The sequence below is a fragment of the Solanum pennellii genome, chromosome 9, assembly GCF_001406875.1.
Source record: "Solanum pennellii chromosome 9, SPENNV200".
Taxonomy (NCBI): Eukaryota; Viridiplantae; Streptophyta; class Magnoliopsida; order Solanales; family Solanaceae; genus Solanum; species Solanum pennellii.
This window is the reverse complement of record NC_028645.1, coordinates 64,993,207-65,018,696: the sequence shown is the minus strand read 5'-3', so window position 1 is coordinate 65,018,696 and position 25,490 is coordinate 64,993,207. Positions and strand designations below refer to the sequence as shown.

Below are 25,490 nucleotides of genomic sequence, written 5' to 3'. Positions count from 1 at the left end.
TTTTGATCATTTAAGAAGTTGATTTGGATAATATGAAAATATAAAGACTGCTTTTAATAGACCTTTGCCTCAAATTGAAACTAAAACAATCATTTTTAAATTGAAAAAAAAGAAGTGGAATGTCATATACAATAAAATGGAGAAAAATATAGCAACAATAATCAACAATATGATAATCAAAGTAAATTAGACAACAACGATAATAATAAATATATACCCCTCCATGTCATATCCTTACCCCCCTCCCCCTTGCCCCTCTCCTTTTAACTGTCTTTTTTCTTAGCTTAACTACTAACGCTACTACAATTTAGCACGGCTACGACCACCACCAAAGAGATTGCTGAAACATTATCATTGAGAGAGTTGGGAATCAAAATAAGCCATAAAAATATAAAAGTAATTAAAATAAGTCATTATTTTAGTAAGTAACTAAAGTAAGATTAGTGAAAGAAAAAGTTCCACCATATTTAATAATCTAAACGTTTTTTGTTAGTGTCTAGAGCCGTCAATATGGGCTAGGCCCGTTGGGCCGGCCTGAACTAACCATGGATTTAATAGGGCTGGGCTAAGATTTTTGGAGCCCATTTAAGAAAAGGGCTTTTTAGCCCGGCCTGAATAAGCCTGCTCATTTGGGGGGCTTGAGAAATATTGGTAGGGCCGGCCCGTGGGCCAATAAAAATTAATTTAAAAATATAATATAATATTAAAATTTAAAAATAAAGAGAGTCCAAAATCAAAGTAATTAGGTTAATATTTCTATTTAGATATTTTACACTTTTAGTTGAAAAAAAAAAACTTAATAAATATTAAGGAAAATGTACAAGTACCCCCTAGATTATGACCCAAATTCCATAGACACACCTTAACTAAACTAAGGTCCTATTACCCCTGCACTTTTTTTTTTGTAATTTTATACACCTTTTGTCTTATGTGGCACTCTATGTGACTCCACGCAATTGAGGCGCGTCAGAGATATTTGGATGCCACGTAAGCCAAAGAGGTACACAAAATTACAAAAAAAAAAATAAGTTCAGGGGGGTAATACGACCTTAGTAAGGTGTGTCTTTGGGATTTCGGTCATAGTCTAAGGGGTACTTGTGCATTTTCCTTAAATATTATAAAGATAATTTTATTTGTGAATTTGATTAACAAGTAGTGACAAGGTCTCATTTGTTTCCATTAAGATTAAGACGTTTGAATTTGAATACACATTTAAATATTAAGATGTGCATTATAGATGTGTAAATCTGAATAAACATCTGAATATTAAAATATTGTCTCTGAATATGAACACTAAATTATTGGGACAGTTTGTTTTCAATATCTGAATGCACATATGAAATTAAACGTTATATCAATAAAATATTAGAAAAAACTTGTTAGTAAAATAGTTTTTTTTCATATAAAATAATATTTTGAACAATTTTACCGTAACAAGGTAATATGATTTATCTTTTAAGAACTCAACATCAAGTTACATCATTAATATGACTATTTTTTGCACTCATATACTTTGAGAATCTAATATAACGCAATTTAAAATAGTTTATATAGAGTAGTAAATATATAGTTTTGGAAAATATTTTATTTTATTATAGAAATTTTTTATTGTTATCGATCAAATAATTAAAACATTCTTATTTTTTAAAACCGTGCTAAATATTATATCATGTGAGTGCTTATCAATTCAAATATATTTATTAATTTAGAAAGTAAAAGATGTATATTAAGTTAATATAAATAAAGAAAATTATAATGGCAAGCATGTAACTAATATTAATTAAATAAGAAAACAATTTTTATGAGTTGTCGTAATTTAGTTGAATTAAGATAGGAGTCTTATTTTTTAGTCTGAATAGTGTTAAGGGTGTGTTACAGATCTGATTCATTCAGATATATCCAGACCCATTAAGAGGCTTTTAAGAAAATAAAGCAAACGAACTTAATGAATTGAATCTGAATAATTAAGATCCAGTTCTTAAAAATAAACACATAATAAGGCAAATCTGAATGATTAAGATTCAAACCCCATTAAGTGCAAACAAATGAGGCCTAACATAATGTAATATTGTTTTGTCGATATTTATGATAATATTTTTAAATTATAATTTATAATTTAATTTAATAATTATAAAAAAATATAACTTTTTAAAAAGTGGGCTGGCCCGTTAAGCCTGTAGCCCACGTACTTGTGGGCTAGGCCGACCATTTTCTGGCCCACATAAAAAATGGGCTAGCCCGGCCTGGTCCGTAAAATGTCAAAGCCTGTATGGGTTAGCCCGGATGGGGTGGGCTAGCCCATATTGACAGCTCTATTAGTGTCATAACGTTTATTTTTAATATATAACGGAACTTTTTCTTACACTTTATAAAGTGGAGTTTTTTCTTCCACTTTATAAAGTGGAACTTTTTATTTCATTTTATAAAGTGAAACTTTTTATTTCACTTTATAAAGTGAAACTTTTTATTACACTTTATAAGAAGAATATTTTTCACGTCTTGAAGAAGTTTTTTCAGTGTTATCATATAAATTATATTGATTTTGATATGTCATTAAAATGGAAAAAAAATAGTCATTATGTATTTTTATTTTTTTATTCTGAAAAATCTTTCAATCTCTATTTAAGGACGTTTATATATAGTTGATAGCACCTACAACATAAAGTCTTCTATATTTGTTCATTTCGATCTAAATAAATGTCTTCTAGACCTAAAGTTAAAGTTTCATTTTATTGGAATGACGAAATTATACATGACGAAAATACCACCCAAACACAATACTAAATATCCAATTAATGTCCGATATCATAAATTTATTTCATCAATTTATAAAAGAATGGGTATAAACAGTACTGATTATAATTTGATTATAGTCTAAAAATACCCTACTTCATTTTTATCACAAGGACAAGTAAATTTTGGAGAGTGGATTATCTATAATGACAAATCGTTGACCGACTTTTTGAGGGTTCCAAATGACTATATAGATCAAATCAAGTTAACAATACTTGAAATCTTTGTTAGGAAGGAGCCTAAGATTAGTCAACAACGTTTTTCTTTATCAGTCGATGTCCATCCCTAATTAGAAAATCGTAATAGCATTGATGAATTTCCGATAACTCAATCTACTGATTTTCCTAAAATGACACATTAACAAAATATTCTTACCAAGTCGATATGATTTTGATTTAAACGAAACTATCAATGAAAGTGATCGGTAATGCTCAATTATTATATTTCGATTATTGTTTTTTGATTTTGTCAATTATTTATTAATTTATATTATTTATTATTCTTATTATTATATATTTTGTAGTTTACCTCAGCAAAAGATAGGGATATTGCTCCAAATTATGGACTAAATAATTATTTTGGTCAGTCCTCACACTTCGAAATGACGGAAAATGTTGGGACATCCTCAAATTTTCATGTCTCACCTACTTTTGATGCAGATGATTATCGCTATGTCTAACACTTATTTTTTTAATTTGAGTAAGTTAATTGCATGAGCCAAATATTTATATATATATTTACATATATAGGGAAAAAATTACACAAGATGAGCCCATTGATCCTGTGAATATCGATGATCGTGACCTTCCTAATTACGGCTCACCTTCAGCTAGTGATAGTGATGATTTGCCTAATGCCGAGGAATCAGGAGATAATGTTCCATTTGAGGCATCATCTAGTGATGATGATTTTTTGACTCCCAATCGATCGCCAAGACTAATGTCCATGAGTCCGTTTCGTATCATGAAATTTCTTATCTTGATCATCTCCCGGATAGTCCAGATATCTTTGGTGATACACATGATGAGTATAGATCACAACGTACGTGGCATGAACCAGAAGATTTCATGAATGATGCTATTTATATTGAAAAGACATGTTATTCGATTCAAAGAAGCAATTGCAAAGAGCAGTTAATCTTCTACATTTGAAGATAGCAAGGGAGTGCTTTGTTATTAAATTGACAAAGAGATCATGGCGACTTGTTTGCAGGCGTGTAGAACAAGGATGTCGATTTAGGTTGCCTTCTTTTATTGATAAACATACTAACATGAAGAAAATTGGAAGATACATTAAAGAACATACATGTGATATGGGTATGTGCCTCGAAGGGCATTTCAACTTGGTTTTTGAGATGATTGCTAAGTCCTCCGTGTTAATATAGAAAGAACGCCAAGGTACTATTTTATCCCTAGATGATTTATATTTAATAAGAAAATATTCATTTTTTATTTGATAATTAATATTATTATTAATTTCAGGTTTTCCATCAAAGACTGTCAAACAATTGTTCTTAAAGCATATGACATTTCAGTAAGTAAAAAGAAAAGCATATCTTGGTTGCAAGCGGGCTTTTGAAAAAGTTGTGGTACTTGGGAGGGTTCTTTTGTCGAGTTGCCGAGGTTAATGGAAGCTTTAAAACCTTCAATCCTGAAACAGTAGTCAATTGTATGTTGATAGTCAAGACCCATATTGGTGGAGAAATAGTCAAACAATAACATCCATCATATGGAAAAATTATGGAAGATTTGTTGATATTTTTTCGGAAAAAAAAACTAATAAGAAAATGTTTCAACTTAAAGCTAGACAAAAAGATAAATTTTGTGTACTTTATGACATAGATACTGTTATTTTGTCTTATATTTTACGCTATTCTGCCACTTAATTTATTTTATTTTATTTTCATATGATTTTGAAGTAGTGTTACTATTAAAACTTTTATAGGATGTGTAAACCTAAAGTTTTCTATCAATGAATTTAGATGCCTTCCTAACCAAAACTAAATTAAGTCTAAGGTTGAAAGTAAATTAAACCAAAACCACATTCTAAAAAAGATAAAATTTTCCTACAAGTACAAGGCTGCATCTTACCTATTTTTGCACCTAAAGTAACGAATATGAGTTGAATGTTGTCGGGTTGTGCTACTCCAAAATTTCGATTTGTTTAGTGTGGGACCTCTTCAAACTGTCGGATTGGGACCATCTTCAAAGTGAATTTTTTTTTGGGAGCCATGAAAAGAAAAGGGAGAGAAGGTAGGTGAAAAGGTAACTTTTTATAAAGTGGAATAAAAAGATCCACTTTATAAAGTGGAAGAAAAAATTCCGTTATATATTAAAAATAAATGTTAAACACTAACGAAAAACGTTTAGAAAATTGAATATAGTGAAACTTTTTTTTCCACTAAGCTTATTTTAGTTACTTACTAAAATAGTGGCTTATTTTGGTTACTTTTATATTTTGTGGCTTATTTTGGTTCCCAACTCTCATTGAGATGATGATCTTTAGGTGTAATCATAAAATTGATAATTTTATTTTTTAATTTATGATATTGTACATAATATTCTTGAGAACTAGTTGTGTAGTGATTTAATTTATTTATAGTTATTCAAACTTAAAATAGATAAATGATGACATAATTATGACATTATATATCACCAATCAATTGAAAGATGCATTTTTCAGTAGTAGTGATTTTTATGTTATTACGGTGAAAATTTTGCAATTTTTATGTTAGAAAACTTGATTATGTTGCTTTAATGAAAAGATATCATAGAGTATACTAGTTGAAATAATTTATCTATGATCGTATTGAAATTTAAGACAAAAATATATCTAAATAATAATATTAGAAATTCGTTAAAAAAAAGAATGTCATTTTTATTGTTCCTTCCCTAGAAAGCTAAATGTCATTTTCATTTTTATTTTTATTTTTTTATTTTTGTAGCATTACGACCATTGCTTAGAGAATTTGTGCATTTTATGAATTTACACATTGGGTTTATATCAAGACTCGCATTATTTCAAAATGAATTTTGGAGAATTTGAAAATTCTATACAATTTTACTATCCTAGATTTAGAATCAACACCGAAGTAGTTGAATGAAATGAGGTAAAGAATTGAATGAAGTAGCTTTATACAACACATAATAGCTTCACTCGAACATAGATAAGTAGAGAAGGAGTTGGACGCAATGAAAATAGTCATTTCTTTGGTGAAAGATATCACAAAGCTACTATAGTTATTACATATTCGATCTTCTTTCAGTATCAATGTGATTCAACATTTAATATATACATAAAATAAAACCCTATATATTCAATGTATCATTTTAATTTTTTTATTTTCTTTTTGGATTCCCACCGATAAAATAAGGTACAAAAATATGATATGTGACTTTCATGTTGATTCATCACCTAAAAGCTCTTTATGCACAATCTTAATTTAATTTAATCAGGGTTTGTTCATTTTAAACACTCATAGTAAGATTCTATTGTGTCAGTTTGACACTTTTCGCTGAGTTGGCACATTGTGTGTGATGCACTCATTTTGAGCGCATGAAAAGCTTAAAATTTGCAAAAAACAAAGACTTGCTTTTTTTGTTTAAATAAAAGAAGATGCAAATACTTAAAAATATGATCCCTTATTCTTCATTTTTCACCATAAAATCCGGCAATATCTTCATCTGTTGATTATGTCGGAAAAATCTTCTCACCATTTTTAACATAAAATTCGACTTCATTATCAACAAACAAAATAAAAGAAACACACAAAATACATTTAATCATCACTTAAAAACACCAAATTTCATAACCCACACACAAAATTATAAAATCAAAAACTGGTGTTTTTATATAAAAATGAATTGTGTTATCAAAACTGGAGTCTTTGACATTATTAAAGAATGAGTTCACGGTCTTTCTTTTTCTTTACATTCTCCTCCTCGTTTTTGCTTTTTTTTCCTTTTGAATCTGTTTTTTTTTATAACTATTCCATATCTGACTCTATTGTTAATCTCTTTTATTCACAATTTCAAATTCTATTGAATCAGAAAGAAGAGGAGGAGGAGGAGTAATGTGTGAGGAGAGAAAAAAAAAAGAGAAAGGTTGCTGCAACTTTTTTTATTATTTTAATCACTGAAATATACATTTTCTTTAAGTAAAAATAACTACATAGTTTTAAAAATAAATTTTTACCGACAATATTTTTCAAAAATTATTTTTGTTAGGTATATATACCACGTGTCTTTATTTAATTCATTATTTTGAAAAATCTATGATGAGTGTGTTACACTCTTCTTAAAACTTTTGTTGATTGTTCAAAAAGTGTCTAAATGACACAATAAAATCTTACTATGGGTATCTAGAATGAAAAAATCCTAATTAAGGTGTTTAAATGAAAATTCGCGTCAACTTTAGAGGGCCACCGATGGTTTCCGTCTTTAATCTAAGAGTGTCAACTGGGTCGAGTCATTCTAGAATCAAATTGGATCCGATAGTAGCTAGGACTTATGGGTCGTGATGTGTCAGTTCACCTTAAAAATCTAAATCGACTGAGCACGAACCTCAAACCGATAATTGAAATCAAATGATCTAATATTGTTTGTGATTTATTTAGTCTAAAATTTAAAATTATATTTAACATTCATGAATTACTAAAAAAAACTTTTTAAAAATATATATAAAAAAATAGTTGAAACTCAAACTAATATAGCCTGAAATTGTACAAGTTATATCAAACCCAATAAAACTCAAATCAATAGGACCCCATAACCCCAATCTGATATCCAACGCAAACACCTTGCAACCGCATTATGTAATGGGAAAACTACATTATGAGCCATAAAATTTAAAATAATTACAAGTTCATATCCGAATCCAAAGTAATTCCTGAAATACTCATTCTCTCATGAATAATTACTGTTCATACCTCCATTCATTAAGGATGATAATTTTCACTTAAATGATACTATGTCAAATCTTAAATTTTTAATTTATCCACTTCATAATTTATAGGGGTAACATGATAAACTTACTATGTCAATCATTGTTTTCTTATTGGGTGTGTCAATTCAAATATTGACAAGTATTTAAGAACATATGGAGTACATGACAAATTCAAACTACTAGCTAGCGATACTAAAAAATACTAGACAATAACTAATCAACTATATTTCCAAATTCAAACTGCTCCCTCCATCCCTAATTACTTGTGCATTTTTTTTTAATTGTCCCTAGTTACTTATCCATTTTGACAAATTAAGAAAAAATAAAAAATATTACATATTATACCCTCAATTTATTACTTTTAAAAAAGTAAAACTTCTTGAAATTCTTAAAATTTCAATTCATTAACTTTATAATTTATATGGATAAAATAATAAATTCACTGTCATTATTTTCTTATTCAAAAGTGAACAGAATGATAGACTAAAATTTATTAATCCGATTTGACATGTTTTTAAAGAGGGACTCTAACTTTGACCATCTCCAATCCACCTCTATTTTACTCTTTATTCTCTATATTTAGAGAGTAAAATAGTGTAACGACCTGTTTAGTCGTTTTGAGCAGCAGATTTTATTTCTGGAAAATTGGCTGAGGAAACGGACCCCACGACGGAACGTCACAGGCACGACGGACCGTCGCAGGGTCTCGTTTCAGCATACTTAGAAATTCTGAAATTGGGTACTGAAAATCGACTCTCTGTAATCTGTGACGGACCTGCAGGACGTGCCGTCACATCCACGACGAGCCGTCGTAAGCTCCCGTTGCAAAACACTTCAACTCTTGAGAAATTGGTACGGGAAACGAGTCTCTGACCGTCAGGACGGAGGTGCAGGACGGACCGTCACAGGTGTGACGGGCCGTCACAGTCCACCTGGATTTTGGGAGGTTGCGACGACCATCGTGACGGACCGTCGCAGGCACGACGGCCCGTCACAGGTTGCGCAAGTCCCAGGCAGAATCGGATTTCTTCACACGTTTTAAGGGACGCATTGGACTATTCTTTCCTTAATTATAAAGTTAGAGGGTTAATATTAATAAGTCTAATTACTTGGGGGTTAAAAGAGGTAACCTTAAGTTAATTAGTGGGTTTTATTGTCCTCTTTCACACTTAATTATATGTTAATTAGGGTAAAAGAAAGAGGGTTTTGAATAAAAACAAACAGAAAGAACAAAGAGAAAGAGAGGAGTCGATCGAGAGGAAGGAATATCAAAGCTTGGGAATTTGCTTGTGGATTACAATTCTTCGGTGGAGGTAGGTTATGGTTTTTACGATATTCGTAGTGAACTCTTAATAGTGAATGATATGTATTGATAGTATTATAAACCCTGCTATGTGTTTAATTGTATGCTTGCATGATTGTGATTATGAAATTGTGATAAACTAAGCATGATGAAGTTATTGAATCCTAAATCTTGAAAGAAACCCTAATTCACTGTTAATGATGATGCCTTAGTATAAAAGAAGGCTTGATAAATTATATAATGAGAATGATGATGCCTTAGTATAAAAGAAGGCTTGATAAATTATATAATGAGATTGATGATGCCTTAGTATAAAAGAAGGCTTGATAAATTATATAATGAGATTGATGATGCCTTAGTATAAAAGAAGGCTTGATAAATTATATAATGAGATTGATGATGCCTTAGTATAAAAGAAGGCTTGATAAATTATATAATGAGATTGATGATGCCTTAGTATAAAAGAAGGCTTGATAAATTATATAATGAGATTGATGATGCCTTAGTATAAAAGAAGGCTTGATAAATTATATAATGAGATTGATGATGCCTTAGTATAAAAGAAGGCTTGATAAATTATATAATGAGATTGATGATGCCTTAGTATAAAAGAAGGCTTGATAAATTATATAATGAGATTGATGATGCCTTAGTATAAAAGAAGGCTTGATAAATTATATAATGAGATTGATGATGCCTTAGTATAAAAGAAGGCTTGATAAATTATATAATGAGATTGATGATGCCTTAGTATAAAAGAAGGCTTGATAAATTATATAATGAGATTGATGATGCCTTAGTATAAAAGAAGGCTTGATAAATTATATAATGAGATTGATGATGCCTTAGTATAAAAGAAGGCTTGATAAATTATATAATGAGATTGATGATGCCTTAGTATAAAAGAAGGCTTGATAAATTATATAATGAGATTGATGATGCCTTAGTATAAAAGAAGGCTTGATAAATTATATAATGAGATTGATGATGCCTTAGTATAAAAGAAGGCTTGATAAATTATATAATGAGATTGATGATGCCTTAGTATAAAAGAAGGCTTGATAAATTATATAATGAGATTGATGATGCCTTAGTATAAAAGAAGGCTTGATAAATTATATAATGAGATTGATGATGCCTTAGTATAAAAGAAGGCTTGATAAATTATATAATGAGATTGATGATGCCTTAGTATAAAAGAAGGCTTGATAAATTATATAATGAGATTGATGATGCCTTAGTATAAAAGAAGGCTTGATAAATTATATAATGAGATTGATGATGCCTTAGTATAAAAGAAGGCTTGATAAATTATATAATGAGATTGATGATGCCTTAGTATAAAAGAAGGCTTGATAAATTATATAATGAGATTGATGATGCCTTAGTATAAAAGAAGGCTTGATAAATTATATAATGAGATTGATGATGCCTTAGTATAAAAGAAGGCTTGATAAATTATATAATGAGATTGATGATGCCTTAGTATAAAAGAAGGCTTGATAAATTATATAATGAGATTGATGATGCCTTAGTATAAAAGAAGGCTTGATAAATTATATAATGAGATTGATGATGCCTTAGTATAAAAGAAGGCTTGATAAATTATATAATGAGATTGATGATGCCTTAGTATAAAAGAAGGCTTGATAAATTATATAATGAGATTGATGATGCCTTAGTATAAAAGAAGGCTTGATAAATTATATAATGAGATTGATGATGCCTTAGTATAAAAGAAGGCTTGATAAATTATATAATGAGATTGATGATGCCTTAGTATAAAAGAAGGCTTGATAAATTATATAATGAGATTGATGATGCCTTAGTATAAAAGAAGGCTTGATAAATTATATAATGAGATTGATGATGCCTTAGTATAAAAGAAGGCTTGATAAATTATATAATGAGATTGATGATGCCTTAGTATAAAAGAAGGCTTGATAAATTATATAATGAGATTGATGATGCCTTAGTATAAAAGAAGGCTTGATAAATTATATAATGAGATTGATGATGCCTTAGTATAAAAGAAGGCTTGATAAATTATATAATGAGATTGATGATGCCTTAGTATAAAAGAAGGCTTGATAAATTATATAATGAGATTGATGATGCCTTAGTATAAAAGAAGGCTTGATAAATTATATAATGAGATTGATGATGCCTTAGTATAAAAGAAGGCTTGATAAATTATATAATGAGATTGATGATGCCTTAGTATAAAAGAAGGCTTGATAAATTATATAATGAGATTGATGATGCCTTAGTATAAAAGAAGGCTTGATAAATTATATAATGAGATTGATGATGCCTTAGTATAAAAGAAGGCTTGATAAATTATATAATGAGATTGATGATGCCTTAGTATAAAAGAAGGCTTGATAAATTATATAATGAGATTGATGATGCCTTAGTATAAAAGAAGGCTTGATAAATTATATAATGAGATTGATGATGCCTTAGTATAAAAGAAGGCTTGATAAATTATATAATGAGATTGATGATGCCTTAGTATAAAAGAAGGCTTGATAAATTATATAATGAGATTGATGATGCCTTAGTATAAAAGAAGGCTTGATAAATTATATAATGAGATTGATGATGCCTTAGTATAAAAGAAGGCTTGATAAATTATATAATGAGATTGATGATGCCTTAGTATAAAAGAAGGCTTGATAAATTATATAATGAGATTGATGATGCCTTAGTATAAAAGAAGGCTTGATAAATTATATAATGAGATTGATGATGCCTTAGTATAAAAGAAGGCTTGATAAATTATATAATGAGATTGATGATGCCTTAGTATAAAAGAAGGCTTGATAAATTATATAATGAGATTGATGATGCCTTAGTATAAAAGAAGGCTTGATAAATTATATAATGAGATTGATGATGCCTTAGTATAAAAGAAGGCTTGATAAATTATATAATGAGATTGATGATGCCTTAGTATAAAAGAAGGCTTGATAAATTATATAATGAGATTGATGATGCCTTAGTATAAAAGAAGGCTTGATAAATTATATAATGAGATTGATGATGCCTTAGTATAAAAGAAGGCTTGATAAATTATATAATGAGATTGATGATGCCTTAGTATAAAAGAAGGCTTGATAAATTATATAATGAGATTGATGATGCCTTAGTATAAAAGAAGGCTTGATAAATTATATAATGAGATTGATGATGCCTTAGTATAAAAGAAGGCTTGATAAATTATATAATGAGATTGATGATGCCTTAGTATAAAAGAAGGCTTGATAAATTATATAATGAGATTGATGATGCCTTAGTATAAAAGAAGGCTTGATAAATTATATAATGAGATTGATGATGCCTTAGTATAAAAGAAGGCTTGATAAATTATATAATGAGATTGATGATGCCTTAGTATAAAAGAAGGCTTGATAAATTATATAATGAGATTGATGATGCCTTAGTATAAAAGAAGGCTTGATAAATTATATAATGAGATTGATGATGCCTTAGTATAAAAGAAGGCTTGATAAATTATATAATGAGATTGATGATGCCTTAGTATAAAAGAAGGCTTGATAAATTATATAATGAGATTGATGATGCCTTAGTATAAAAGAAGGCTTGATAAATTATATAATGAGATTGATGATGCCTTAGTATAAAAGAAGGCTTGATAAATTATATAATGAGATTGATGATGCCTTAGTATAAAAGAAGGCTTGATAAATTATATAATGAGATTGATGATGCCTTAGTATAAAAGAAGGCTTGATAAATTATATAATGAGATTGATGATGCCTTAGTATAAAAGAAGGCTTGATAAATTATATAATGAGATTGATGATGCCTTAGTATAAAAGAAGGCTTGATAAATTATATAATGAGATTGATGATGCCTTAGTATAAAAGAAGGCTTGATAAATTATATAATGAGATTGATGATGCCTTAGTATAAAAGAAGGCTTGATAAATTATATAATGAGATTGATGATGCCTTAGTATAAAAGAAGGCTTGATAAATTATATAATGAGATTGATGATGCCTTAGTATAAAAGAAGGCTTGATAAATTATATAATGAGATTGATGATGCCTTAGTATAAAAGAAGGCTTGATAAATTATATAATGAGATTGATGATGCCTTAGTATAAAAGAAGGCTTGATAAATTATATAATGAGATTGATGATGCCTTAGTATAAAAGAAGGCTTGATAAATTATATAATGAGATTGATGATGCCTTAGTATAAAAGAAGGCTTGATAAATTATATAATGAGATTGATGATGCCTTAGTATAAAAGAAGGCTTGATAAATTATATAATGAGATTGATGATGCCTTAGTATAAAAGAAGGCTTGATAAATTATATAATGAGATTGATGATGCCTTAGTATAAAAGAAGGCTTGATAAATTATATAATGAGATTGATGATGCCTTAGTATAAAAGAAGGCTTGATAAATTATATAATGAGATTGATGATGCCTTAGTATAAAAGAAGGCTTGATAAATTATATAATGAGATTGATGATGCCTTAGTATAAAAGAAGGCTTGATAAATTATATAATGAGATTGATGATGCCTTAGTATAAAAGAAGGCTTGATAAATTATATAATGAGATTGATGATGCCTTAGTATAAAAGAAGGCTTGATAAATTATATAATGAGATTGATGATGCCTTAGTATAAAAGAAGGCTTGATAAATTATATAATGAGATTGATGATGCCTTAGTATAAAAGAAGGCTTGATAAATTATATAATGAGATTGATGATGCCTTAGTATAAAAGAAGGCTTGATAAATTATATAATGAGATTGATGATGCCTTAGTATAAAAGAAGGCTTGATAAATTATATAATGAGATTGATGATGCCTTAGTATAAAAGAAGGCTTGATAAATTATATAATGAGATTGATGATGCCTTAGTATAAAAGAAGGCTTGATAAATTATATAATGAGATTGATGATGCCTTAGTATAAAAGAAGGCTTGATAAATTATATAATGAGATTGATGATGCCTTAGTATAAAAGAAGGCTTGATAAATTATATAATGAGATTGATGATGCCTTAGTATAAAAGAAGGCTTGATAAATTATATAATGAGATTGATGATGCCTTAGTATAAAAGAAGGCTTGATAAATTATATAATGAGATTGATGATGCCTTAGTATAAAAGAAGGCTTGATAAATTATATAATGAGATTGATGATGCCTTAGTATAAAAGAAGGCTTGATAAATTATATAATGAGAATGATGATGCCTTAGTATAAAAGAAGGCTTGATAAATTATATAATGAGATTGATGATGCCTTAGTATAAAAGAAGGCTTGATAAATTATATAATGAGATTGATGATGCCTTAGTATAAAAGAAGGCTTGATAAATTATATAATGAGATTGATGATGCCTTAGTATAAAAGAAGGCTTGATAAATTATATAATGAGATTGATGATGCCTTAGTATAAAAGAAGGCTTGATAAATTATATAATGAGATTGATGATGCCTTAGTATAAAAGAAGGCTTGATAAATTATATAATGAGATTGATGATGCCTTAGTATAAAAGAAGGCTTGATAAATTATATAATGAGATTGATGATGCCTTAGTATAAAAGAAGGCTTGATAAATTATATAATGAGATTGATGATGCCTTAGTATAAAAGAAGGCTTGATAAATTATATAATGAGATTGATGATGCCTTAGTATAAAAGAAGGCTTGATAAATTATATAATGAGATTGATGATGCCTTAGTATAAAAGAAGGCTTGATAAATTATATAATGAGATTGATGATGCCTTAGTATAAAAGAAGGCTTGATAAATTATATAATGAGATTGATGATGCCTTAGTATAAAAGAAGGCTTGATAAATTATATAATGAGATTGATGATGCCTTAGTATAAAAGAAGGCTTGATAAATTATATAATGAGATTGATGATGCCTTAGTATAAAAGAAGGCTTGATAAATTATATAATGAGAATGATGATGCCTTAGTATAAAAGAAGGCTTGATAAATTATATAATGAGATTGATGATGCCTTAGTATAAAAGAAGGCTTGATGAATTAGGGGATCGGGTGCCACGTTCCGGTACCAGGATAGAATATGAGGATCGGAGTGTCACGTTCCGACACCAGGATAGAATATGGATCGGGTGCCACGTTCCGGTACCAGGATAGAATGAGGATCGGAGTGCCACGTTCCGGCACCAGGATAGAAATAGAGGAGCGGAGTGTCACGTACCGACACAAGAGGAAGAAAGATAATGAATCTTGAAAGATAATGAATATACTCAATCTAATGAACCCAATTCCCAAATGAGTATGGTATTGAGGCTTGAGTCCTCATGTGTGAACTTAGTGGAAATTGTTAATGATATAGTACTCGTTGTTGCTACATGTTAAGCATCATAGTTGATTTTATGATATTACTTGATATTTATTATCTTCTATTTTGAGTTGGCCGATGATATCTACTCAGTACGTGTGGTTGTACTGACCCCCTACTTTTATGTTTTCTTCTTTGTTATTTGTGGAATGCAGCAAACGTTCCGTCAACTTCAACTCAGCAGTAAATCAAGCCAGTCTTCGACACACCGGATCTTCAGGGTGAGCTAACGCTTCTAGCTTGGACTGGGTCTTCTTCTTCGAGTCTTGATGCCTTGAACTTCCGGCATGGACTAGCTTTTTAGTTATTTTTGTTCTTAGACATTCTTAGTTTAGTAATTTGAGATAGATGTTCTTGTGATGATGACTTCCAGATTTTGGGGAATTAATAGATGTTGATTGGTTTTATTTAATGAGTTTAAGTCTTCCGCATTATTTTCTGTTGATATATGTTAAAATGATAAGGGTTAGATTGGTTGGTTCGCTCACATAGGAGGGAAATTGTGGGTGCCAGTCGCGGCCCCGGTTTTGGGTCGTGACAAATAGAGAATGGACTCTCCAATCCCTCTTCATTTTACTCTCTAATGGAGAACTACTATTCACCTCTCTATTTCACTTTTTGATTATTTTAATATTATTTTCATTGTATTCGTTAATTAAGTCTTATTATTTATAATTAATTGTCTAATATAATATAACATCTAAAAACATATTATTGACAAATTATTATTTTATCCGAATTAATAATTTTATATTTTTTTTCTAAAAAATCGTCACTTAAAATATGTAATTTTAAATTATTTTAATATTATTTATATTATATGAGACTATAATTAAATTTTTAATAGTTGAATTATTATCTAAGTAATATAACATCTAAAAAAACATACTATTTATAAGTATACTATTTTCATCCCGAATTAACAAATTTTTTTAAAATGTTACTTTAAATATTTACCTTAAAATTATACTCCCTCCGTTTAAAAAAGGACCCTATTTCCTTTTTAGCCTGTTATAAAAAGAATCACCCTTTTTTTTTGCAATATTTTAACTTTAACTTTCCACGTGACATATTTAAGACCACAAGATCAAAGGGCATTTTGGTAAATCTAACATAACTTTAATTTAGAACCACAAGATTAAAAAGTCTTCTGTTTTTACTTAAACTCCGTTCCAAGTCAAACTAGGCCATTATTTTTTAAATGGAAAGAGTAATTATCTTTCACTATGAAGAATACACAAAATCTACATGATAATTCAAACAATCTACTTTTATGTTATAGTGATAAACTATTAAGCTACACTTTTTAATGAGCATGAAAATACTTTTTGCTATAGTTCAAAATGGAATAGGGGAACTAAATTAGTACTCGAAATAATTTGATACAAGATGAAATTGTTAATTTAAATAATTTTTAGCTACACATAAAAAAATGGACAAAGAATAACTCATTTTGAACTCTGTCATGCATTAATAGAGCATTATGGGAGCAACATAATAGTCTTGAAAGTCAAGTATTTATGCAAAATTTAAAACTAAATTTTACAATAATGCATTATTTATTATGTAATTGTATTTATCAATGATTTCACTTTTATTTGCATTGTTTGTTAGTATGTATTATACATAATATTTGTTGTAATTTATTTTATTTAGAAATTTAGAATAAAATATAATTTTATATTTAATGAAAAATTGAACAGAATAAAATTTATATTACACGAAAATTATAAAGATTATAGGATAATTATTTACTAAAAGAGAAATTATTTATGATATGAAATAAGAAAATAAAAATAAAATAAAAATAATAATATAATATTGAAAAGAAAGAAAAGATTCATTTTGAATATAAAATAGAGAAATTGATTGAAATTAATTGTCTGAAAAAACAGAGAACTTTATATTGGGAGAGTAAAATAGAGGGTAGGGTAGGGTTGGGAATGCCCTTTAAGCTTCTCACGATGGGTTGCATAGGTTACTGCTTCAATAGTCACTAGGTTACTGCTTCAATAGTCACTATTGGCTTTCCAAGCACATCCAATCAACCATACGGGGTTTTGCAAGGGGAATAGCAGCCGGAACGTATTTTTCGGCTTTTGCACAATTTAATGTACAATATTACGAGGTGTATGAAATATTATAAGGCAAAGTGAGCTGCAAGACACCATCTGAAACCATATTAAGAGTAAACTTTTACAAATGCCATGAAAATTGAACCATTTAGTAGTGTCATCATCTAATACTGAAAACTAAACATTCATAAATTTACCCATCTTAGAGCAGATGAGGGAGTTGAAAGTATTACCCTAAACAATCTACTAACATAAACCAAGTTAAAAATTAGAGAAACAAGTGCAGCAACTGCCTCCAGTTTGATGTAGCATTGCATCGATTTCATCACCCTCCTCCATCTCCAGCTATTTCAACAATTAAAGAAAAGAATGTGAGATTTGAACATACAACATTGGTAAAAGCAAAACAAGTGTGAAATGTTTCAATACCTCATCAGGAGTTTGCTCTGCCCTAAGCCTGCGCCCATCAAATAAGAATGCAATTGAGTTCATGTCCACTGACTGCCGGTCACAATAAGCATTCATGAGCTTGCGCATCTGTGTGCTACGTTTGATCCTGAAAAAAACTTCATTCCCATCCTGCATGTAATAATTGATGTTGAGTACCATGAGAAAAGATACACGATTCTATATGAAACTGGCCCCTCAACAATTCCATCTTCTTAGTCAAACTATATCTTCCACCTTTTTTCGGTCAAGGGAGAATAAGGTGTCTAAAAACAAACCAAAGTTAAGTCAACTGAAGAGTAAAGTCTATTTTACACATGGGTACAGGTACCACAGAGGCAGAGGCCTCAAGCTGTAATACAACTATATGTAGTTAGACTGTAATCATCGGTCACATTTGAGCTAGGAAGCTTCAAGCAATCACTGATCCGCGCAATTTAATCTTACATAAGCAAAACAATGACAGTACTTGTTCCACCTCAAGAACTTGTAACCATTGGACATAGTATCAGCAACCATAGTACAATATCAAAAAGTATTGAAGCTATTTATCCAGCCCAAGAGGATGTACAGCAGAAGGAGATTACACTTACCATCATAAATAATACTGAACATACAACGCATGGAGTTTGCTATACCAATGACATTAATGAGGATATAGAAGACCACCATGAAGTTTGCAACAACAATATTCATACACGGAGGGTTTCTTGGTCATCTTTTCCCTCTTTAATATGTATGGGCATTAACTAATGGATGGAGTTGCATTATGTATGGAATTGCATTCAGCCATTCAGTGATAACATGTTATCCTTGATCATGTTAAAGTTGGTATGCATGTTTTCGTCCATAGAGTCACTAAGGTTGTTCACTGAACAAATTCACCCAAAAACAGGCCAAAAGATGCCAAATTGTATTCGTGCTATCACAGAACATACAGAGCATAAGATATGTCTTCTGCCATACTAAATCCCCTCTCCTGGTTATCTCTACAGGCAAACAATCACTTTACTTCATCATTGCCTTACTCAAGCTACCAGTACTACCACACCTAGAATACCACACTTCCATCCCTAGCATCCTATTCACATGTCCAATTAATAACTGCAACCTTCCAACATCAAAAGGATATGTTCTCATGCTGTAGAATCAATCATTTCTTAGATGGAAATCAAAAAACCTTATAACTAGGCAATAACACATGTATGTTACTTAATTATGCAGCTTACAATGTATAGTGAACAAAGTTGAAAATAAATAGGGAAGATAAATAATATTTGACAATTTGCCAACACCTGAAATTCATGAGCATAAAATGGAACATATTTGACAACTACCCAAAAACATGTTTTTTTACAACTTACAGGTTTCAACAGTGTTTTGGGAAGCGAGAAGCGAAAAAAAGCGACGAGTGATCGCTTCACAGAAGCGAGGCGCGCACTTTTTTTTAAGTAAAGAGATATTTAGTATAAAAATAAAAAAATATCAAATAACTGAATAGAGGTAATAAATGCTTAGATTAAAAGTAAATAGATAGTTAATAATCCTCATAAGTCATAACATATAAAGCAAAAACATGATTAAATCACAAAAGAATTAGTCGCAGCAGCCTCGCAGAGAAGAAGAGAAGAAGAAGAGCAGCCTGGCTGCAACCAAAAATTGAAAAAAAAAAAGTAGCAGAGCAGTCGCAAAGAAGAAGAGAAGAAGAGAACTTACAGCAGCCGTCTCAGCCTCGCAGCAGTCAAAAAATAAATTTGAAGTCGCGAAAGAGGTATGTGAAGTCGCGTAAGGATTTCAGAATTTTTTCTTGAAAAAAAAAACTAACAATTTTTTTCAAAAAAAACCCTAATTAGCGTTTTTTCAAATTAAGCACGCTTTTTCATGCTTTCGCTTTTCTTGCGCTTCGCTTTTTCAATGTTGCATCGCTTCAGGAAATAAAAGTGCAGGGGCTGCTGCTTTAAGCGCGCTCTTTATAACTCTGGGTTTCAATATTTGAAAAACCAATATGATGCTTTAAATTTGGTTTTGTGCATATGCCAATGTTAACTTACAGATTCAAGGTACACCAGAGTAAACGAAAGTGTAGGAATCATTGACCCAATAGCAACTCTAAGACAATTAATCCAATTACATGGAGCTTTTGATCATTTCGAAACAGCTGATTATTCATTCCAAGTCATGCTTATGAGTTATACTCATGACAATTGTCAAACATTATCAAAATGAGAATACAATTGTAAAGAGGCAAGACATGATAATTCAAACTGCATTTATCCATTTATGTACAGTAAGTTGTGATCTACAAAGTATAAAATTTTGTAAGATCTTTATTAAACATCTAAATTTTAGTCAATGTTCAGAGTTTATTGATTTGTAATAAAACTTCCCAGTCTGCCAGAATGCAAATTCATGAAAAACTGACCAATCCAATAAACTTGATGATTGATCATGTATCAACAAATCACATGCAAATTGAATGTAGAATTTTATCATCTATAAATACTATGATTACATGACTACTAGGAGTTGTTAAAAAAATGCAAAAGGTGTCCTGCATAAACATACCCTTTAACTTAATCTCATCTGGCGTCTATGCAATATAAACAAGTATACACTTATATTTGTATAGAATTAAATAAATACACACATGTCCTACTTGGCATGCTACATGACAACTCACATCCTACCTGATATCCTACATATATGTCATGTATGACGTGTATCACTTTCGAACTTTATACGAATTGAAGTGTCTACACAGACATCTTAGAGAGCAAAGATATATTGAACCCAAGTTAAAAGGCATATTCACGTGTTATGCCAAACGTGAACCGCGAAATCGCAGTTTCTCATCCTTGCATTCATTCCAAACAAAACGTTCCATTCAATTATTTTAAAAACTAAACCTAATCACAAAAAAGACTACCATGAACACGAAAATAGTAGTACATATGAGACCATATACACACAGAGTGAAGATATTAGAATACCATACATACAAAAAATTAAAACGACGATAAATGTTTATACCTGACCCTTAACCTTGAGATTGATATGAACCATCTGATCATTAGGCTTCTTATCTTCATCTCCGGTGCCGCCGCTAGCAGACATTATGATCACACTTTACTAATTCTTCTTCTTCTCCCGCCCGAGATAATTCTTCAAAGCAAAATACCTAAAGGCTGAAGGTCTCCTTCCTTTAATACGGTGAGCGTTCGTTTTTCTCTGCTATGAGCTTTCCACGCGCGAAAAGGTTCAATCTACGAAATCGACGGTGCAAAAATGTTCAAGGATGACGTGGCATTTTCATATCGCGAGTGGGGGACGCTGAGAGTAGGAAAAATTATAAACTATATTTAATAATATATTTGAATTCCGTGGTGAAAAGGAAAAACGAGGGAATCCATGATGTTGACCAGGAAAGTAGGAGAATAACGGTCAGGATACGTCCAAGAAAGAATTTGACGGCTGTGAATGCAAATACGCTTGGAGTTCTATTCTCCACTACAGTAGCCAGTTGCAAAAAGGTTTTAAGAATGAATTCTTTTTTCCAAAAAAAAATTATTTTTATTATACATCTTTTATTTAAATTTTATAAAAAGACTTCTGTATGTGTACTTATTTTTTAAGTATTTATATAATAGTTAAATCGAGCGCATAAAATAGGTTATCTTAATGTATATTTCAATTTGGAAACACATAAAGTTATGCGTTTATCGACGCTAATACATATATAATTATAGAGATAATTTACTTTAAATAATTAACTTATTTGCATAACAGTTACATATGGTCAAGCTCAAAAAAATTGTCAAAATTTGAATCATAAATATCTAATATGAACACTAGATCATGTGAAGGAGCAATCTAAATATATAAACAAAATTTACAAACAAATTTAAAAGGTCATTCAATGTATTAAACCAAATTAAAAGTAGGCTAAAGTTTTTCGAGGCTAAAAATATTTTTTAAAAATAATAATAGTATATATATATTCTTTTTTGAGATGTTTGGCTAATAAGAACCATGTTCTTTTAAGCTGAAAGAGTTTTTTGTTATTGAGAATAAGTTATTATTCTAAAAATGAGAATTAATTTTTCTTCTTTTTTAAAAAAAAAGAAAAAAAAACTTATGGTAAATATTTTTATTATAAATCCATTTTTATTAAACTATCTTTCATTAATTAAGCATAATCACTTTTATTTAAAAATTTATTATAAATGCATTAATGTGGATATCTTTTATAACTCTTTTTCAAGTTTACCTACCAAAAAAATGAACATTATTCAATTCATGTAACTTGAAAAGAAATTGTGTACTACAAATAAGTGATGATTATTTTATAAAAAAAACACAATTGAAAAGTATAGAAGAAAGAAATAAGAAAATATTTTCTCTCATATATCTTGTCTATACAATATGTTCTTATATTATTTTATATTGTTAATATTTTATAACACTTTATCAATATGAGTTTTTAAAAAATTGAGATTTACTTAATTCAGAGTTATCTTTTTCCCTAAAACTTTATCAATTTTTTTACCAAGTTAGATATACATTTTAATGTTTATAACATCTCCAAAAGGACTTACATAAGTTTTTGATCTGTAATTTAATTACTGTGTACATTATTTGTTTTAGATATTATTATGATACTTTATTAGGCAATAATAATCAATACGTTTTAGATTATATTATTATGCTACTTATATGGTACTAATTAACTTATGAGCAATGGCGTACACAAATTTTTTTTTATATTTTAAATGAAAAAAAAATTAAATAAAATAATGTGACATCATATTTTTTTGAAAAAAAATAAAATATAATTCACGCTCACTACTATGCCTTTTAAAAAAATATTTTAAAAATTATAAAAAAAACCATGAGTTTTTTTAATTTTGAAATGTATTCAAAATCTCTTTTTAAAGTTAATAATATTAAATGTTTCATAAATCCGTAATTGATTTTATTGGTGAGAAAGAAGGTGGAAGGAAAAAAACATAAAAAAGTTAGTCTATAAGAAGGATGAATGAAGAACTTTAAAGGCCAAATACATAAACAAATCCCTAAACTTGTTGGGTTTTTTCCCTCAGGTATCTCAACTACGTTATTTTTCAATTAAATCATTGAACCACCCATAATTTGTTTCTTTAAAACACTGTTGGTTGATTTTGATCAGCTTTTCTATTGTAAATGTCTTTAATTGTGTTCGAATTGTAATAATTTTGATTGAAGGAATGAAGACAAACCGTGGTAGTCTCATTTGTTTTCTAATGTGTTCAAATGACTTAAGTAAAACACAATTATTCTTAAACATTTTCACTATCAATTGGACTAATGATTTGTGGAACAACATATGTATCCTCTATCAATACCCCTCACAAATCTGATTCCACATCAGATAACGGTGTTTGTTTAAACGGAACAAATTGTGGGGGTTCAATGATTCAATAGGAAAATGACGTAGTTGAGGTACCTGAGGGAAAAAAACCAACAATTTTAGGGATCTGCTTATGTATTTGGCCAACTTTAAATATATAAAAAGAAGGTCTAACCCATCAATGACCACTTAAAGTTGACATTAACTTTCACTAGGACACTTTAATTAGGCTTTGTTCATTTTAAGTAACTCATGTCAAATCTAATTGTGTCATTTTGATACTTTTTATATTTTCAAAATCACCTTTTAAATGCGTACATCAAGGCACCTCTTATGTGGAAAAATAAACGAATCATTATGTGACACGTAGAAATTTTATTTTATTTTTAAAAAATTTGGTTTTACTTTTTCTTTTCTTCCATACCCCAAGCGCATGCCCTCGCCTCTTTTCTTCTTCTTCTTGTGTCTCCTTCCCCTTTTCATCCTCTTCTCCATCAAAAAGACAAGAACATAGGTAGTTCACAAAGTAAAATACGTTGGGATCGAGAATAAGAAAAATCATATCAAATTGAAAAGTTTTTGTATGACATTTAAATGAAGTTGATATCTTGTGCTACTACGATTGGGATTTACAGTGAAGGATATGTAGAATAGATATTATTTTTTTATTGGAGGTTATTCTTTATTTATTTTTTAATCCCTTGAAATCAATTTAATTTTGCTATTTCAATGAAGAAGGTAAGAATGTAAATCAGTTTTTCCATTTGAAGAAGCTAATTTTTATTTTGTTCCCCGAAAATCGATTTTGTTTTTAAATTGAATCAAGATGGGATTTTTTTATTTTCAAAAGAACAGGGTCGTCTTAACCCGTAGGCCACTAAAGTCATCGCTTGGGGTTCCATATATTTTGGGGGTGCCATTTTTAAAAAATAATTACTTATATATGTTATTTTTAAAACTAAAATAAAATTATATGTACTATGAGTGTTATGATTTCTACCAAGAAAATTGCATATGAGATGAAAATAAACATGAGTTACTTAGGAAACAATTTGATGAAAATATGGATAACGAAATTACAGAGTCCCTTGAAGAATCTTTTAGAGTTTATTGCTTTATATATGTAGAGTCGATAAACCTATTTTTTCTCTTCAAAATAGATTTGAATCAATTGAAGCATATGAAAATATTTTTGATTCTTATTTAGTGGTAAACTATTGAGATCATTAGATGATGAGAATTTTTAAAAAATATTGTCTTAACCTTGAATATTCTTTAACACATAATAGTTATTCTGATATTGATGATTTAGATTTATTTTTTGAATTAAAAATGTTAAGAGAAATAATACAAGTAGAAGATAATGATCGAATGAAAATATTCAATCAAATAAAAAGATTGGATTCTTTTTTCAAATACACATATTGCTTATAGAATAATGTTAGTCGTTCCTGTAATCATTCTTAAGTCAAAAAAGTTTTTTTCGAAATTAAAATTGATTAAGCGTTCTTTAAGATCAACAATGTCTCATTAACATGGGTTGTGGTGCACTGGTGGGAATGATTCACCCTTAACCATAGATTTCGAGTTCGAGCTCTAGATATGGAGAAAATCATGTTAGGAGCGCCACTCCCTAATGAGCTTGCATATAAAACATTACATAATGACTTTAGTACATAATGACTTCGCATTGAAAATAACTAAAAAAGTAGATTTTAAAAAAAAGTATATATGATGAAAAAAATATATCAGGACCCCTCTCTTAAGTTTTGTTTTAGGCCCCCAATGTTGTTGAGTCGACCCTGCAAAAGAAGATGGAAGAATCAAAGAGTGCTACCTAATAAAGTATTGTAGATTTTTTTTTAAAAAAAAAATGAGTTGTGATGGTAGATGGTAGAAGGTGGAAAAGATAGAGGGGAGAAAGGAAGGAAGAAAAAGGAGAAGAAAATATTTACAAAGAAAGTCAGAATGTTTTTTAAAAATATCTTTGACGCACTTGAAATTTGTGTAGCACAGGTACCATACTTAGTCAGCGAAAAGTATCAAAAACGACACAACGAGACGCACATGAGGTATCTAAAATAAACAAAGATTAGTTGAAGTTGTCCAAGTGAAAGTATGTGCCAACTTAAGGGGGGTCACTTATGGGTTAGACC

General features: G+C 29.5%; 1 protein-coding gene across 1 annotated transcript; it reads right to left on the bottom strand.

Moving 5' to 3' along the window:
• Positions 1–17,579: 17,579 nt before the first annotated feature.
• Positions 17,580–21,133, bottom strand: LOC107029314 (small ubiquitin-related modifier 1-like). The gene is made up of 3 exons (XM_015230703.2): positions 20,979–21,133; positions 17,931–18,080; positions 17,580–17,846 (listed from the first exon to the last, which is right to left on the bottom strand). Exons 1-3 carry the CDS (start codon positions 21,060–21,062, stop codon positions 17,763–17,765), a joined length of 318 nt encoding a protein of 105 aa, XP_015086189.1. The 5' UTR covers positions 21,063–21,133; the 3' UTR covers positions 17,580–17,762.
• Between the last annotated feature and the right edge of the window lie 4,357 nt (positions 21,134–25,490).

Excerpts from the sequence above, each read along its gene's own strand:
- LOC107029314 (XM_015230703.2), bottom strand. The coding sequence starts at position 21,062 with ATGTCTGCTAGCGGCGGCACCGGAGATGAAGATAAGAAGCCTAATGAT. Across the intron at positions 18,081-20,978 it reads ATCTCAAGGTTAAGGGTCAG|GATGGGAATGAAGTTTTTTT; the intron begins GTATAAACATTT and ends TATTACATGCAG. Across the intron at positions 17,847-17,930 it reads CAGAGCAAACTCCTGATGAG|CTGGAGATGGAGGAGGGTGA; the intron begins GTATTGAAACAT and ends TTGTTGAAATAG.